The 18,180-nt window shown below is 54.3% G+C and overlaps 1 protein-coding gene across 23 annotated transcripts in view; it reads right to left on the reverse strand.

Annotated features, from left to right (window-relative positions):
- Positions 1-52: 52 nt before the first annotated feature.
- CFAP65 (cilia and flagella associated protein 65) overlaps positions 53-18,180 on the reverse strand; it is a 47,769-nt gene continuing 29,641 nt past the window's right edge. For 13 of the 23 annotated variants that reach the window (XM_082466041.1, XM_082466035.1, XM_082466048.1 and 10 more), the window contains 20 exons: positions 17,776-18,000; positions 16,725-16,883; positions 16,346-16,496; positions 15,761-15,889; positions 14,494-14,707; positions 14,054-14,182; positions 10,692-10,868; positions 10,334-10,400; positions 10,075-10,185; positions 7,533-7,724; positions 7,267-7,425; positions 5,931-6,074; positions 5,641-5,754; positions 5,341-5,448; positions 3,222-3,266; positions 2,782-2,984; positions 2,199-2,327; positions 1,178-1,660; positions 355-492; positions 53-241 (listed from right to left, as the gene is read on the reverse strand). In XM_082466041.1, coding sequence (XP_082322167.1) covers positions 109-241; positions 355-492; positions 1,178-1,660; positions 2,199-2,327; positions 2,782-2,984; positions 3,222-3,266; positions 5,341-5,448; positions 5,641-5,754; positions 5,931-6,074; positions 7,267-7,425; positions 7,533-7,724; positions 10,075-10,185; positions 10,334-10,400; positions 10,692-10,868; positions 14,054-14,182; positions 14,494-14,707; positions 15,761-15,889; positions 16,346-16,496; positions 16,725-16,883; positions 17,776-18,000 — 3,210 coding nt within the window. In that variant the 3' untranslated portion in view covers positions 53-108. Of the gene's footprint in view, positions 242-354; positions 493-1,177; positions 1,661-2,198; positions 2,405-2,781; positions 2,985-3,221; positions 3,267-5,340; positions 5,449-5,640; positions 5,755-5,930; positions 6,075-7,266; positions 7,426-7,532; positions 7,725-10,074; positions 10,186-10,333; positions 10,401-10,691; positions 11,076-14,053; positions 14,183-14,493; positions 14,708-15,760; positions 15,890-16,345; positions 16,497-16,724; positions 16,884-17,775; positions 18,001-18,180 lie in introns of those variants that run through there. The other 10 variants (XM_082466036.1, XM_082466049.1, XM_082466042.1 and 7 more) reach the window with 10 other exon arrangements.

Raw genomic sequence — 18,180 nt, forward strand, 5'->3', positions numbered from 1 at the left:
GACCGCGCGCGCGAGTTCTTGTCGCGTCGGGGAAATAAAGTCAAGGCAGATATAGAAAAAAAGCTAGATGCTTTACTGGGGGGTGATGGAGAGGGGGGCGGGAGGAACCTAGAGCTGCAAGTCGGAGAGGGTGGGCGCTGGCGTCTGCAAACAGTTGGTGGGAGGCGGCTCAATCGAGCCGGGCATCTGCGCTTGCTGCGGCCCCGGGGACGCCGCCGGCAGCGAGTCGGGAGTCAGAATCCTGGATGACAGAAAGCCCCAGGTAGTGGGGTCGGGGAGAGGCTTCCCGCCGAGCCTGCCCGCCCATGCAGCCCCTCGCACCCCTCCAGCGGCCGCTGGCCCGGGCCCCCCAACCTGGGAACGCTGAGCGGCGGCAGGGCGATGACGCGTGGCCGCGAAGTGAGCACCACCTCCCCGCGGCTCGCCTCCACCAGGATGTTCTGGATCACGTTCTCCAGCAGCGCCTCCTGCAGGCTAACGAAAGCCGGCAGCCTACGGGGCGGGAGGCGGGGGCGCCGGGGTCAGCGCCGCCACCGACCGCGCTCTCGTTCTCCGCTGGCCTCCTCTGTGGTGTATCGTTTGCCGCGTGCTCTACGTGGATTCTCACTTTAACTCCCCGCCCTCCCAACACTCTGAGGCATCCTTGTTCCAACTTTACAGACGTTCAAACTACGGCTTAAACAGACCAAGTTGCCAAACGTCACGCTGCTGGTACACGTGGTGGGATTCGAACCCAGGGAATCGGAGTCCCCATCCCAGGGCCAGGGTTGGGGAAAGGCATCGAGCGATGGGACGGTGCAGAAGGGACTCCTGGGGAATCCCACCACGGACAGAAAGCCACAGAGCAGCCCCAGGGAAAGGCGGTGCAAGAAGAGGTGGTACTTTTCTCCTGGCTCTAAAAACCCATTTAAGAGACTTTGACGACTATAATCACCCTCCTGGAAGTGGTGTGATGGTAAATGTTAATAGTCTGCTCTTGGAGAAGAAAATTAAAGCTTGGATCACCATTTCATAAATATTCCCACTGAGGTCTTAAGCGTCCAACAGTGATGTCAATGAACACTGAGTTGGAAAGAGAAGCTCACACAGGTAGAGCCCCAGCACACCATCGCCTCCTAGGATCCTTCTGCACTTGACCCCCCCCACCCCAAACCCTCACCTCGCTCTGGCTGCTTACCGGCTGATGGCCTCCTTCTCGTCCTGCTCTTGCTTCTCCTTCAGTAAGACCTTCAGCTGTTGCTGCCACTGCCATTTCAGGAACTCCTGGGACGTGGGCTGCAGCGTGGGCTTAATCTCCGTCCAGGGCAACTTCTCTTCCTTCTCCTGCAGCTCCTCCTCTTCCATCTCCTTCTCCTCTTCCATCTCCTCCTCCACCTGTTCCTCCTCTTCCTCCTCCAGCTCCTCCTCTTCCCCTTCGTCCTTCTTCTCCTCTTCCCCCTCTTCCTTCTTCCTCAGCCTCCGTTCGTCTTCCTCCTCCTCTTTGTCTTTGCTGACCTCAGAGCTGTTGGAGGACTGAGACATGGCTGACACTAAGTGCAGGCTGCTGTTCTGGACCATGAACCTTGCCGACTGCTCATTCCAGAACTGGCAGAAGTAAGGCATTTGCTCCACCAGGTTTCGGTCCACAGCCTCATGGAAGATCTTGTCCTCTAGCAGACCCCTGGGTGGCAGGGAGGAGGAGAAGGTCCTCACTGAGAGGCCTTGCAGCCCCCTGTGGGGGGCTCTGGCTTCAGGGCTCCCCAAGGGGTGGTTCTTGACTACTGTGTCCACAAACATGTGCTAAGTGCGGGGAGGGGAGCCCCTGATCAGTTGCTCCCTCCCATTCCTTCTTTAGAAAAAGGCATCTCTGGGCCCCGTGGATTCTTAAAGGTGAACATTATATGGTAGAGGAAGAGCCAGGATGTCAGAGCTACACAGATGAGGGCCGGAGCCCTGGAGAGACAGTGAACTGGCTCCAGACCACATCTACCAGCCATGACAAGGCAGAACTCAGGACCCAGCCCTGAGGATTCCTCCAGCCAGCTCCATTAGAGCTGTACCATCCTGGAGGGCCTGGGACCACCAGTGGAAGGATCTTGTGAGGAAGTTCTATCTTTCAGGAAAGGAAGGGCTGGGATTTCAGGGGCTTTGGGTGGACCCAGAATTGACGAATGAACTAGGGAGATGGAGGGGTGAGCATTTAGGGGGTGGGTGGTCACCTGATTATGGTGGTGAGACAGTCAGTCAGGAGCTGCTTCTCCTGCTTGGAGACAGGGGCCCACTTGTCCAGGGATTCTTCCTCACCAGCCTCCGACTCCTCCCTGGGGTACTTCCTCTTTGGCAGCTCCCTGGGGCAGGCCGTGGCATTCTGAGTGGCCTGGGCAAGCCACCACGCTGGGGTTGGGGGCATGAGCAGTGACGGTGGCTGCCCAGTCACGAGGACATAGGTGAGTCTGGGGCAGCCCCCAGCCTTAACCCAACATAGTGCTGCTGCATTTGGGGAACCAAGCCCAACTCTCAGAGTCGGCAAAGGACCTGGAGAGGCTCCAAGTTGGAAAGGGAAGGAAGGAGGGGAGGCAGGGAGGCCTAAGTGGGTTCCCCAGGGGCTCTGGCTCTTTGCCCCCTCCTCATAAGGGCCTAACAGTAATGGGGACATTCTGGGCCCAGCAGTGCCCCAGAAGTCCCAGTGATGCCGCACGTGCTCCAAGCCCTCAGCAAGGGTTAGGTCTGGGCAGTCCTGTTCTAGAGCGGGAGGGTGGCAGAGAGCAGAGAAAGCAGACCCCTCCCTCCCTGAGAGTTCACCGGTGCAAGAAGTGGCGGGGAAAGTCAGAGAAGAAGTTGGCCAGGAAGTAGTCGGTGGCATGGGCGCGGGCAGTGAGGCCTAAGCTGAGCATCCCTGGTGAGGGCGGCTGGGGGCATGGCCAGTGTGTCTCCTCCTTCGCGATCTTAAGGTTCCAGCTGGTTGGCCAGTTGAGACACCACTGGTTCTTGATGGGGGGCAGTGTCTTTGGGAAAGGGGAGGCACGGATGACAGGGGCTTAGGGACTGCATTCCCATCACTGATGGGTCCCTAGCCCCCCAACCAGGTTTTTTGTGACACCCCTGGCATTTCATCCCCACCCATTGGCACTTTCATCCCTCCCTTCCAGGAGACTAGACCAGAGGTTGGAGGTATCTCTGGAGAGGAAGCAAGGATCCTCTCAAGTTATCCCAAGGAGATAGGCCTGGGCTTACGTCCTCACCCTGTACTTCCTCACAGGTTCACAAGCTGTACAATATGCCCTTCTCTGTGGAAGCAAAGAGACCCCTGCTTAGGATGTAAGAGGCCTAGAGGGACTCCCCTCTTCCTCCCCTTCCTGCTGACCCATGGAGGGCCTGAAATCAATGTCAGCACCTGCTGCCCTCTTGGTTCTGCCCAACTCCCAGCCACACCCTCTTCCAGAACCTTCCCTAGGGAAGTGCTGCCTGCAGACATGGAAAATCTGGTTACCTAACTAAAGGAAAGACATGGAGATGCCACCAAACAATGCAGGCTGCCCCAAGGGTACTTGTCTGGTTTGGCTTTGTGGTTTGGCTTGCTAAGGAAACAGCCTCCCTTATTAAGCCTTAATTCAGAATTCCCTTCTCCCATAGCCCTCAAGACATGATTTGCCTTCACAGTTGGGCCAGAGGTTCAGAGGGGAGTAGTGTCTCCCTGGGGGTTCAGTGTGGAGTACACAGGGGTGATCGAGGTGCAAGAATGAAACAGTGGGGACTTCCCTGGTGGCGCAGTGGTTAAGAATACGCCTGCCAATGCAGGGGTCACGGGTTTGAGCCCTGGTCGGGGAAGATGCCACGTGCCGGAGAGCAACTAAGCCCGTGCGCCACAACTACTGAGCTTGTGCGCCGCAACTACTGAGGCCCGTGTGCCTAGAGCCCGTGCTCCGCAACAGGAGAAGCCACTGCAATAAGAAGCAACACAACGAAGAGTAGCCCCTGCTCACTGCAACTAGAGAAAGCCAGTGTGTAGCAACGAAGACCCAACGCAGACAAAAAAAAAAAGAATGCAACCGTGGGGAGGAGGATCCAAGGTGGATATTTTGAATAATTTATTATCAGTCTCCCCTGCATAAATAGTAATAGCCCATGTTTAGTGAGTGCTTACTGGGTGTCAGGCACTGTTGTAGGCACTTTACATGCATTAACTCATTTAATCCTCGCAGCAGTGCCACAAAGCAGATAACAATTTATTCACAGTTTAAAATATTTTGGGGCTTCCCTGGTGGTGCAGTGGTTAAGAATCCGCCTGCCAATGCAGGGGACACGGGTTTGAGCCCTGGTCTGGGAAGATCCCACATGCCACGTAGCAACTAAGCCCATGCGCCACAGCTACTGAGCCTGCGCTCTAGAGCCTGTGAACCACAACTACTGAGCCCGCGTGCCACAACTACTGAAGCCCTCGCGCCTACAGCCCATGCTCCGCAACAAGAGAAGCCACCACAATGGGAAGCCCGCGCACCGCAACGAAGAGTAGCCCCCACTCGCCGCAACTAGAGAAAGCCCGCACGCAGCAACGAAAACCCAGTGAAGCCAAAAATAAATAAATAAAGTAAATTTTAAAAAAATAAAATAAAACATTTTAACAACTTTTCTTTTTAACCTTTTAATTTTTGGCCATGCTGCACAGCTTGTGGGATCTCAGTTCTCTGACCGGGGATTGAACCCGGGCCATGGCAGTGGAAGCCTGGAATCCTAATCACTAGGCCACCAGGGAACTCCCTTTTTAACCTTCTTAATATGGAAAATTTCAAAAGTATACAAAAGTGGAGAGAGGGCTACAAAGAATCTTCCATTACCCCCCACTCAGCTTCAACAATTAGCAGTTCATGACCAATTTTGTCTCATCTATACCCCATCTCTGGATTATCTTGAAGCCAGTCTCAGATGTCATATTACCCCCCATTATACAGCTGAGGGAACTAAGAGGTTAAATAACTTGACTAAGATCACAGAGCAAGAAATCATCAAAGTCAGGAAACAAACCCGGGCAATTTGTTTCCAGAGCCTGTACCTGAAACCACTACGCCACACTCTCTTCCATCAGAAGGTGAGCTCTGCCTGGTTTCCCCTGGGTCCCCAGTGCCCAGCACCAGGTAGGTATTCATTAAATACAGGCTACATGAAGCAGGGAATGGTCAGCCAGCTTTCAGAATCCAGAGAGTCTCTTGGGGATGTGCTATGCTTAGCCTAATGAAAGAAATCTAATCTCTTAAGTCAGGCTGACCAGTTTTTTAGGACCACCTCTGACCACCACCTCTGTCCCCTCTGGCAAGGCCAATCAGAAAGCTCTGTGGTGTTCAAAGCCCACCCTGCCCTCCTCACCTTTGCTTTCCTATCTGTGATGGTGAACTCCACTTCCTGCCGCAACTTCTCGTCCTTCCACTCCTGCAGTTCCTTATGGTACTGCTTCAGGAGTTTCTGCCGGTACACCTGTGGCTCAGGACAAGGAGAGAGAAGACCAAGGTCTGGAGGGCCTTGGCCTGGGCCTGTGCTGTGGGCCCTCCACTCTTCCAGAGGTTGGCCTTTGCCTCTCTCTGGGGGTCTGGGGATCTCACAGACCACCCCACACCTCAAGACTGGGAGCTGTGCATCATCCCAGCTTCTCTCTAAGGCTGATCCTACCTTGCATACCAGGTCCATGTTATAGAAGCTGGCATGCACTGAGGCCTTCAGGGTCACCACAAACGGGATCGTCTCTTCGGGAGCCACCTTTCCTCTCATAGGACTCACAGACACCTATTTATTTTGGGAAGGAGTCTCTGGAGCTTCACAGGGATTGGATGGGACAAGATGGGATAGGGGATGGGATGGGGTGGGATGGGATGGGATAGAGTGGAATGGGGTGGGATGGGATGGGGTGAGTCTAGAGCCCCTCTGGAGGTTCTGATTCTGTAAACACAGGGAACTCTCACCTCCCCAAAGTCCAGAGCCTTCTGCTGCCAGACAAAGACAATTGTCTCATTCTTGGAGATGTTGTTGAGGAACAGCAGGCGGCTGCACTTGCTCTGCACAGGAATGTTTCCCAGGGAGATATGAGATTGGGACAGGAAGACGTTCTGTTGGTGGAGACAACACAACAGCAGCTTTGGGAGGTGAGGAAATACTAAGCATAGCAACCACTACCAGTCACTGCATGCTTTCAACAGGCCAGGTACCACTGTAGGCAATTGACATGCATTTGATCCTCACAGTGGCCCAATATATAGGCCACTACTATATATAGGTACTACTATCATCTTCACTTTATAGATGTGCTGCTAAGTTTCAGAGAGCATAAATAATTTTCCAAAGGTCTCTCACAGGCACAGCTGGGATAAACCCTGGCAGTCTCACTCTAAAGCCTATGATTTTGACCATTAAAATAGGCTTGGAAGGGCTGAGAAATCAGCATTCGCTTAGAGAAGGCAGAACTAAAGCCAACAAAATTTGAGTCTCTGAAGGATGGTTGTAAATTAGTAGGTGATCAGCTGTTGGCATCTTCACTGGGCACACAGCAGGAGCTGTGTTGTAGGGGTATCTGGAAAGATTGAGGCCATGGAAGGGGCACTTTCTCTCTGTCTAGACCCTGAATGCCTCCAGAGCTGAGACTTTGTCTGGCTCTTCTCTGTGACCCCACAGTACTCATCCTTCAGTAAGAGTCCAAAGAGGGTAGGAGTGGAAGAGTGGACAAGCAGATGTATTGGTGAATAGTAACTGGATGAGTGCGTGGATGGATGGATGGAGAAGTGTGTGAATGGACGGATGGAGAGATACATGGATGAATAAACAGACATGCGGATCAGTGGGGAAATAGATGGATGGATGTGTCAGACCTCCCAACAGTGAAGAGTGTGTGAACTAAAGGTAGTGTTACTGACCCTAGATATTTCAGCAAAATCCATCTAGGTCCAGGGGAGAGACTGTTCTATGTGAAGATAATATCTCAGAGCCCTAGAATGGCAGAGCTTCTTTCTACTCCTTTCAATAGCCCCATCCCAATGCCCAGAGGCAAGGGCGGGTGGAGGGCCCTGCAGCAGGGGGAGTGGCCGGAGCAGGAACACCTGTGGGCACTAGGTGGCAGGGTAAGCCTCTCATGGAGCTGGTGCTGCCTCCTAAATCTGGAGGAGGGCTGCTTCCAGGTTCACCTCTGTATCCCTCCCTTCTCAACTCCGTCTCTTCTTTCGCAGCCTCCCCATCCCTCTGCAGTGGACACCCTGGGCCCTCAGTCTCCTCCTAGGCCTCAGGACTTCCCAGCTCCCTTCCCCCTACCTGTCCAGGAACCATCAGCCTTGAGTGGATGGAGCTATTGTCCCATGAGGAGATGTTGTGGAATGGGGCTGTGTCGCCCATGATGTGAGGGTCATAGCCCACTCCCTGGAAGCGGATGATGGCTGAGTTCCATCCCAGGATGTGTATGGGCACATCCACCTGGGAAGTTAGGAAGGTGGGGGAAGGCACTGGTCAGAGCAAGGCCTGCTGGGGAGGCCACCTCCAACCCCCACCCCAAGCCCGTGTTAGCCCAGGCTGCTGCTCACCATGTAGGTCTTGGCCTCAATAGGTGAGAAGATCCAGAAGACAAGAGCAGTTGTACCTGGCTGGATCTCCCCTTTGGGGTTGAGGCAGCAGAAGATGGGGTGATCAAAATTTTTTTCCTGAACCTGCGACAGGATGCTGGTCTGGATCTCATATGTCACGGGCACCGAGCCACCGTTATACAGCTCATAAATCTGCAGGGGGAAGGAATAGGGAAATCTCCACACCAGCTCAGGGCTGCAATTCAGAGAGCCTGGGATTCTGTGTCCACTGTGGGAGGGCAGGTTGAGCCCCGTGACGTCACCCTTACAGTCCCAGAGCTCCCTTAAATACCTCTGATTTCCCTTATGGCTGGATCACCCAAGAAGTATATAACTGTATTTTCAGCCTGTGACATTTTAGTATAATCTGTAATTCTTATTTTATTTGCTCTCAACTTACCTTAGTCAAGGTATAAGGGGACACTAATGCTCGTGTCCCTAGTGTTGGAATTTAGGGAAATGTCCATGCATGCACCATCCAGACCCTTCATCGTTTCCTAAGCTCTCATTCTAACTACCTGTGAGGCTACCACTTTCCATGTCTGCCATTAGAGGTAGTTGTGCTTAAAGGCAGATAAGGGAGCAGAAGGAAGATATGAGGTCTCCCCAAGACTAACTCCAACGTTGGGGAATCACAGAACGGCCTGCCTGAAACCAGAGATCTTCTGGTCCAAGCCTCCGTGTTAGAGATGAGAAAAAGGAAGACAGTGAGAATAAAGTTTGTCTGGCTTTAGGTCCAGCCCCCTCATCTTTCTCCGCACCCACTCCTGAATGTGCTGATGTTCTTTCTCTAGCTTGGACCACCCTCTGAGCTTCAGACCTGGTATCCAACTACTACTAAACAACTCCTCCTGGTTGTCTCATAGGCCTCTTAAATTCAGCCAAAACCAAACTCTTCACTCTAAAACCTATTCCTCCCCCAGTGTATCTTGTTTCAGCAAATGGCACTACATATTTCCAGTGGCTCAAACTAGGAATCCAATACATTTTTCATCCATCCCTTTCTCTTATTTCCCAGATCCAATCCCCAGCAAGTCCCAGTGATTCTGTCTTCAAAATGTAAATTAAATCTGTTCATTTCTCTCTGTTTCCTCTGCTCTCTTGCAGGTCCAGGCCACCATCTGTCATCATCTTATGAATGAAAAAGGAAGCTTGGCTGCAGTTGTAGAGTTTGGCTGGAGGTACAACTGGGTCTTCTCCAGATCTAGGGGCCTTTTCCATTGTCTATGTTCAGGGCCATGGGGGAGTGGTCTGGTCTCTCTGGCATGTGAGTCTTTGCCTTCTCTTTTGAGGGTCTGGGATTCTGGGTGGCGCTTCTGGGAAGCCAGTGGCGTAAAGGGTGGTGTAAGGCAGTGAGCAGAGCTCGGGGCTATGAGACCCCCTCTCAGGTCTAGGAAGCCCATTCCTCTGCCTCTAGGCTGAGTGGCTAAAGGCCCCTTCCCAGAAACAGAAGGGCTTCTCAATTGTTAGAAATTTCAGAGTGGTGAGATGTTTGTGAAAATACTATATCCTCTCTTGGAGATTTCCAATGTACATTTTCAGAACAAAGGAACCTGATTCCCTCCAATTAATAAAGAAAATTCTATAGCTTTGAGGATTTACATTCTAGCTTTTCACGCTCCAGAAAGATGCCCTTTTTGGGGCAGTGATTTTCAAACTGTGACAGAGACCCATTAGTAAGCAGGTCATGAAACCAATTTATCAGGTCATGTCCAGCATTTAAAAAATGGAACAGGGCTTCCCTGGTGGTGCAGTGGTTAAGAACATGCCTGCCAATGCAGGGGACACGGGTTCGAGCCCTGGTCTGGGAAGATCCCACATGCCACGGAGCAACTAAGCCAGTGTGCCACAACTACTGAGCCTGCGCTCTAGAGCCCGTGAGCCACAACTAATGAGCCCACGCACCACAACTACTGAAGCCCGTGCGCCTAGAGCCCATGCTCCGCAACAAGAGAAGCCACCGCAATGAGAAGCCTGCGCACCACAACGAAGAGCAGCCCCCGCTCGCCGCAACTAGAAGAAAGCCCGCGCACAGCAACGAAGACCCAACACAGCCAAAAATAAAAATAAGTAAAATAAAATAAATAAAACATTTTAAAAAATGGAACAGAATAAAATAAAAAAGAAAACATCAGAGTACTTAGCATGTAGTGGTGCACGTATTAATTTGTTTTGTTTCAGTTGTATGTGTATGTATGTATTGGGTTTTCCAAAATATATTAGTGTGGCTCATGGTCAAAGAAGTTTGAAGAACCCTGTGTTAGAGGAAGGAACTCCCTGCTTTTGCATGGGAATGAGGCCTGGCAAAAGGTTTAGCACCAGTGCCAAGAAGCTGAAGCCTCTCGCCTTGGGTCTTTCCCAGTTGCCCAGTCTTGGGGTTCAACCTGCCACCCCACCTCTTAGAGTGAGGGCAGGGTCCTTGTCATCCTGTCAAGGGCTGATACAGATACACAGAGATCAATACTTAAGCCTCCTGGTGACCAGGACAATGTAGACCACTGACCTGCCTCGGGGGCAGTGTGTCGCCGATGCGGACAGGGATGAACTGATGGCTGGTGGAGGTGAAGTGCACGTACTTCTGCTCTAGCTTCACTGTCACACCTATGAAATTTAGCTGGAAATAGAAAGCCTGTGAGTAGCATCCTTCCCTGGGAGGAACTGAAGTACCCAGCAGAGAGATCTGGACCCCCATCTCTCTAGGGAGCATGGCTCCCTGTGCCTCTCTTTTGGTTTTCCAGGACAGGACCAGGGCTGGGCCTCACCAGGATCTCCCGGCCATGGGACACCTTGAAGAGCACCGGGAGGCGATCAGTGCCAATGAACAGGTGGCTGGAAGGGAGGAGAGAGTCTGGGATGAGTTACTGAACCCTGGTACGAGTGGGAGAACAAGAGGTCATGGCACACCTATGGCTTTGGGGGCAGCTACGTGGAAACCCCTGAGCTGGGATGGGGCAAGAGGAAAATTAAACTTCCCCTGCAGGTGGGAAGGCGGGGCCTTCTCAGGGTGGTGGCCACTCAGGGTACCCTGGAGTCACACAGTACAAGGCCAGCTTCCTCCAGGAGTTGGGGGGAAGGGGGTCTCCAGGACTGGAAGTGCAGGGTGGGCGGTGGGGGCAGCACCTGTATTTGAACTCCACCATCTGCTCTTGCCCAGGACTCAGGCTCCCAGCCTTGGGGCTGATGGAGAATATGCAATTGTCCTGCACGCGCATTTGGTGCAGCTCGGTGCAGTCAAACTCCACCTGCTCTGCCCACAGCTCCAGGTCGATCTGCTGGTCACTTGGGAAGAGGAAGGCCCTGGGAAAGGGGTGCAAAGCAGAAGGGGTGGAGCCTCTCAGTCAGAACAGAGGCAGGAGCTCTGAGCCCCAGGCAGGATGGATGGAGGCCTTCTCTTCATCCCCCAGTAGGCAAGCTGTCCCATGCATGGCTGGGCAAACGCGGCAGTTGTGGATTCTCATTTCATAACGGCCCCCAAACCCAGGAACAGAAGCAGGGTCCTGGTGACTAAATGGAAAGTGGAGATTGGGGCTCCCATTGTGGGTGCCAGGGGTCAGCGTGCTGCTTATATATGTGGGCCACTATGAGCTGGGCACAGACCCTGGAGGGGTTTGTGTGACAAGCTGTTAGGAAGGGTCATTTGAGCCACCTAGGAATGCCAGCAGCACCAACCAAGGGTCCCCAAGAGGGCTAGTAGTCTTGAATCCAAAGCAAGGCTGGGCATAGAATTAGTGCCCCTGTAATGCCTGGTGCTGTACTAAAGCAGATACTGCACTCTAAATGGTGACCAAATAAGTGACAAAGGGGTCCCAAGGTCACAATCTGAGAAGAAGGATCCCTGAACTCTCAGAGGGATGGCACAGAACTGTCCTCAAAACGGGCAGAGGTTATGATGAGGGAACAGCCAGAAGGGGGAAAGAAAACAGCCAACACATCTGAAAAGGCTCAAGGGGAGTTGGGAAATGCAAATCAAAACTCCCTTGAATCAATCTTAAATATTTTCACATCTGAATCATGACAGTTACATCCAATGCTGGTAAGTTTAGAAAGAACGGACATCTTCGAACACAGGTAGGGAGAGAAGAAATTGCTACCACCTTTTGTTGTAGGAATTTTGACAGCACCTTTTAGAATGCTGCGGACTGCGGAAGCCTGCCAACCTGTCCCCCTGCCTCAAGCCATGAATCCTTCTCAGAAGGAGAAGGAGTCCAAGGCCCTGCCCGCCCACCTATCAACGTTGCAGCCACACTGTGCCCTCTTCTCTTACCCATGTCCGCGCTAGGCCCTCCGTCTGGGAGGCTCTTCGCAGCCTCTCTGCCTCTGCTCCCTGGGCTGCAGGTCTAGCTTGGCTGTAGCTTTCTCCAGGAAGCCTTTCTCCTGTGCCCTCCCCCACCTACCACTTCCAAAACAGAGGCAAGTGGCTGCACAAGCCTCTTTCACAGCACTTGTCACCCTGCACCAAAAGGTTGGTCCGCCCCACCTGGAGGGCAGGGCCTGGGCTCATCTGCATTGCTATTCTGAGCTCTGGGCCTGGAGCCTGCACCTAGGAAGCCCCAGTCAACATTTAGCCAATGACTTAATGAACGAATGAGGGAACAGATGATGTTAACCCGTGTATCTGATGCCTGTGAGGTGAGGGATCACTCCTTAAATGCCCGGCAGGTTTTCTGTCCTGCCTGCTGCTGCCTGCAGGCCAAGGCCACACTCCCCATTTCTTACTGGTCTTGGCAGGAATAAAACCTTCAGTCTGTTCCTTATGAGTTTAGCCGAGACCCGGCTAGAATTTTCAAAAATAGCCTTCTAAGAAATTGAAAGGAAACACAACAACACAGAAAGCCTAGGAAAGTCAAGCCTTCCAAGGAAGGTTCCCTGCGTTTGGAATCCGGGAACAAGCACGGACTGCCTTCCTGAACCTCCAATGATCTCCCAATGGACGGCCCAGCTCGGTGGGCACTCTGCCTGGCTTTCCTCCACCCCAGTTTCCAGCGACCTGGACCCTCTCCATAGAGAGTGTGAGCTGGCTTGCTCCTAAACAAATACACACGCATGCACAATCCACCAAAGTACCCTGCTCCACACCAGGACACGGGCCAGCGCCGCTTTTCCTGCCCCCGCTCCTGAGCCCTGCAGGGCCTGGCTCCCAGCCACAGACAACCCAGGGAATGGCAGATCCAGAGCTCCAGGCGGGCCCTGGGCCTTCCCCACCAGCCTGCCAAGCTTCCCAGTCACTCAGGGCCAGGAGCCCTGAGTTACTCCCAGTCCCAGCCCTTCTCACACAGGAGCCGCTTAATGAATCAGCTCCCCCGGCATCCTCCACCACAGGGAGGGGCAGGACAACCCAGAGAGTACAGGGTGACCACTGCACCCCGGACGATGCAGCCCCCCACCAGCCTCACCCACACGCACCCCATGGCTCGGCTCAGGCAGGAAGGTTCCTGAGATCACAGAGGCCCACCCCCCGCCCCGCATATGTTCACTCTTATCCACTCACTACCATGCCCAGGCTGGGCCCCTGGCTCTCTCCCCTAAGCCTGACCCAGATGGGGACACTTCTTTCTCACCTCCACCTAGCCAAGCAAAGTTGGAAGTCATCAAAAGGAAGTTTACTAGGAAATCAAGGCGCGTGGCAGAGGAAGGGAGGGGAAAAATGAAATGGCACTGGCATGGAAACAGGATGCTTACTGGGCACCAGTTTGGGGCCCCAGTGGGAGGAAAGCCAAGCACAGGAAGGGCCCAGCTTGGTGGGCTCAGGTCTTCAGGCCTGGGCCCCATGTGACTGGGGAAGTGCAGCCTGCCCCGTGGCCAGCCTCGACCCTTCCTGCAGCTCACCTGGTTCTGCTTAGCCCTGTCATCTCCCTGACAACGGCGCTGTGGCAGCAGAGCACTGTCCTTCCCTGCCAGAGACCCTCAACTCACCCCCCGTGCAGGCCCGGCCCCCATTGGCCTGGGGCTCTGTCGGGGCTGCCCCAGCGCCTAGCACAATGCCCGGGATGCAGGAGCATCTCGCAGCTTCTTGCTGACTAACCAGTGTAGGCAGGGATTCTGGAGTTGGACAAATCTGGGCTTGAACTTGGCTCTGCCTCTAATGGATGAATGCTCTTGGTTGAGTCCTTAGCCTCCCATCTGTGAAAGAGTCAGCAGAGGGGTATTTTTTCCACAGGGCTGGTGTGAGGCTCGAAGAGGCTCATAAAGCCCAGTGGTTAGTGTGCAGCAGATGCGAGACGCTTACTTCTCATTTCTTAAGCTCTGAAGATGACCCTGCCAGTCTCCATAGGGTGATTCTACCATTTCTGAGCCTGTGGACCCGACTCAGCCAGTGACAGGTCTGGTGTCCTGCTGGGCGGCCCTAGTCCCACCCTGGCCTCTACATCCATCAGTGGGGGCGGGGGGCACACTTCACAGACACCAGGCGGCCAGGGCTACCACCAGCAAGAGAAGGCCTCCAAGCCCCTGTCCCCCGGGTTCCCCGGGCATCCCCTCTGTACCAGTCCAGGGGCACCACTCCACTGTTCTTCAGGGCCAGGAGCACCACAGAGGGTGGGGCGTCTATTGGTGCTGCCCCAAAATTGAAGTTGAGCTTCAGAGGGGTGAAGACAGAGGGGATCTGGCTGGTGCTGTGTGGAGCAGAGAAATGGTCTCAGAAACAGGGCTGGGGACAGGATGGGGCCCTTCCAGGGGTGGCTGGCTTGGCACCCATCTCCCCACAGGTGGGAAATTGAAGAATCTGGGAGTCAGGGGCAGGGGTGGGTCAGCACTTTAGACCTCAAGCCCATCCCTGCCTTCTCCGTGCTCCTCCGGGGATGGGCAGGAATTGGGGAGGAGATAGGGAGCCCCTTCTGGGACAGGGCCTGGGGCTGAGGGCATGGACGGAAAGCTCCAAGAACATCCCCAGACAGGCCCTGCCTCTCCCCCAGGCCCACCTCACCTGTGCCGGGTGGGCACTCTGTAGGTGAGTTCCCAGGGGGTGGGGTCGCGCTCCAAGTAACTGTTGAGCAGGTCTAGGGAGAAGAGGCGCCACAGGTGCTTCCGGGTGATGCCCTCGGCACTGCCCATGGAGCAGATATCCAGGATGGAGAGTAGGGGGTACACGGCCATCAGGGACACGCGACACAGCTCCTGCTTCTCCCCAACCTTGTTATCTGGGGGAAAGCGGTGTGGGAGAGAGGGGTGGGCTCACCTCCCAGCTCCCCTGGGGCGGGACGTACAGGCTGAGGATGCAGGGGTCCTGGGAAACCTGTCCCAGGACCTTTGTCAGGGGCAGACTCTGGGTTACTTCCAACAACAGCCAAACTTTATCTGATACTTTCTATGGACCAGGCACTGTCCTAAGTGCTTTGCAAACACCACTGTGCACTGTTTTCAAACTATTGATAATACTTACTAATGGCTTTATTGAGATATAATCTATATGCCATAAAATTAACCCTTTTAACACATACAATTCAGTGATATTTTTTGTATATTCAGGGTTGTGCAACCATCACCACAAATTTTAGAACATTTTCAGGCTTTCCCAAAGAAACCCAGTACCAAGTAGCTGTCATTCTCCATTCACCCCTGGCAACCACTAATCTACTTTCTGTCTCTGTAGATTTGCCTATTCTGGGTGTTTCACATAAATGGAATCATATAATGTGTGGCTTTTTGTGACTGGCTCCTTTCACTTGGCATAATGTTTTCAAGGTTTGCCTGTGCACCATTATTATCCCCATTTTACAGATGTGGAAACTGAGGCATAGGGAGGTTAAACAAGTCGCTAAGATTACATGGCTAATAAGTGCTGAGGCCAGGATCCAATTCCAGGGAGTCCACACTCTTAGCCACTCTCCTGTGCTGGGCTCCTAGCAGTCAGCCCCGGGGCAGGATGGTAACAACCTCATTTTATGAAGGAGGAAACTGAGGCCCAGGGCAGCTGAGGATTTGCTTAAGATCCCACAGTAAATCAGCACAGCGCCCAGCTCTTCACGTTGAGTCCTCCACAGCTCAGGCACACACAAACGGACACCCACACATACAGATGTGGTTGGTATGAGGCATATTCACCAGACACCCAAAGGCACACCCTGGCACACTCACACCCACTCTGCTAGCTCTGTCTGAACCCTTGGCATCCTCCCACCCCAAGTCCTGGTCACACAGTCCTCCCCCTTTCCTCTCTGGTCCTGACTCTCCATGCCAGATGGCCCAGGTACCTCTGTGGGAGAGGAGAGAGTAGCTGATGGTCCAGGAGTACTGGGAGCGGTGTTTGGGACAGGCGGTCAGGCAGATGGTGTCCTGGGACCGGGGCGGCATGCTCCCTTCTGTGCGGTCCAGCTGCAGAGCTGCTCAGGAATGACCGGGTGGGGTCAAGGGCAGAGGAGGCCCTCAGTGCAGCCCAGAGAGGTCCAGCCTTTCCTCTTGCTCCCCCCCAGATACTCTCCCCTGGACCAGCATTGCTCTGGTTAGAGAGCAGGCCCTGAGCCAGGAAATGGGGAGCAGAGTGCTTCCTCCAGATCAAGACAGTGTGAGGATGTGTCTTGGTGTCACTGGCATCTGCTAAGCACTTTGCGCCACCTAGCTGCTCGGTGAGGCAGGCGCCACCAGTAGCCCCATTTTACAGATGAGGGAGCTGAGGCTCAGAGAGGACAATCACCCGGCAACACCACACATCTAGGAAGTGGAAGCACCAAGTTTTAAGCCCTGCTCTGCCTGCCCCCAAACCATGGTCTGGTTAACCAGTCTTAACCAGCGCCCCTCATTGCCTGCCTCCCAGCCCAGTCCCGCCCAGGCCTGAGTACCGAGGGGGCCATTGCCGACAGCCTCAGGGCTGCACTGCTCCAGGAACAGGCGGTAATAGAGGGTGCAGTTGCCATCGTTCAGGAGCACCAGCATCCTGGTCTGCTTGCTGTTCACCAGCACGTTCCCAAAGTCCAGCTCCTTTTCCTTTGCCTGAGGGCCAGAGTCAGCCAGGCCGGGGTGGGGGGCTCCCCCAGGACCATGGCCCCGTCTTTCCCAACCCTGGCCTCAGAGAATCCCCAAGGAAGGGCAGGTCCAGGGGTGAGAGCCGGGGGGCCAGAAGACTCCCACCCCCTGCGTTCAGGCACCCTGGGGCCTTCCCTCCCGCATACGCCCTGGTCCCCTGCCCCCTCCCCTACCCGCCGGGGTCCTCCCACTCACGGAGAGGCTGCTGGTGATGCCCAAGCCCACCAGCCGGAGCATGTAGTGGGTGGTGGCGGAGGGCTTAGTGTTTGGGGGCAGGCCAGCTTCCCAGACCCACATCCCCACTCGGAACAGGTACTTGGTCTCCTCCAGAGGGCTGAAGGTCCACGTCAGCGTCTGGGGTCACAGAGATTAGCCCTGCATGGGGGTCTCTGGGAACCCCTGCCCAGGCTCTTGGACGTCTAAGGTCCCGCTGCAGAATATCAGGCTATGGTAACCCATTCTGAGTGTCTCCCCATGCCAGGCACTTACACACATCATGTGCTATGTTATCTCCCTTAGCCCCTCGATCCCTTAGCCCCACGAGGTAAGTGATATTATTTTAGTGCCTCATTGTCTGATGAGAAACTGGAGACTCAGAGAAGTGGGGTAACTTGCCCAAGGTCACATAGCTGATGAGGGCGCTTGGTAGGAGCTGGGGTGTGAACTCTTGAGGTTGACTCCAAAGTCTGTGTGGTCTCTCGCCTTGCAGATTACTACCCCCGGCTTCTAACAGACACCGTGTGTTGGTGGTTCTTGGCTCAAGTTTGGTCTCCCCAACTAGGAGGCCCTAGACCAGGGATGGGAGTCTGCTAGTTTGGATCTCATCCGTGCCCCCTCCAGGGACCTGCCACTTTGATGTCCACGAGCCCTCTTCCTCACTCCTTAATGATAGCCACCCATTTGGCTCCACACCATCTCCCAGTGATCTCACCACTGTGGGGACCAGGAATGGAGACTGGACTCGTTTCTGGGCACTGACATCAGAAACCCTGCTTCAAGTCCCAGCTTTGCACTTCCTAATTCACAGTCTCAGTAAATGGCTATTTTCCCCCTCTAAGTCTCAATTCTTCTTTGTAAAATGGGGGTGTGGTAACAATCATACCGACCCATAAGGCTGGAAGAAATGACTGTGGATTGAATGGGAAAGTAAGCTTGCCCCCTGATAGGCATGCGTAAGAGACGATGGTGAAGGTGAGGATGACGGGCCCCTTCCCTCTGGCCCTTGGCGGTGTGGCAGGGCACTCACAAGGCTCTCATTGGGCTGGATAATCCCCCTGGTGGGCTGGACGGCCAGCATCTTCCGGTGCTGCTGGGAGACCCTCCACTCAAACTCCAGAGGTAGACGCGAGGGGTTTTGGAAGGTGAAGAGGCTGGTGGAGGAGCAACCCACCCAGGTGGGCTTGAAGAAGACGCTTTTACAGGTGTCCAGCTTCAGCTGCAGCGGCTCCTCCCGGCTCTGCATGCTTACCTCCTGGGGCCAGTGAAGGGAGGACAGTGCCCTGACGTCACCCTGCAGCCCTGGCTCCCCCAAAAGACAGGGGCGGGCAGCTTTTCCCCCTCGGAGAGGGCAGCAAAAGGCCCTCCACCAGCCTGCGCATGGGCAGCTTCTGCCAAAGGCAGAGTATGTAGTGACTGACCCAGGAGATAAGGA

This window comes from Balaenoptera physalus, assembly GCF_965194825.1.
Source record: "Balaenoptera physalus genome assembly, chromosome: 6".
Classification (NCBI taxonomy): Eukaryota; Metazoa; Chordata; class Mammalia; order Artiodactyla; family Balaenopteridae; genus Balaenoptera; species Balaenoptera physalus.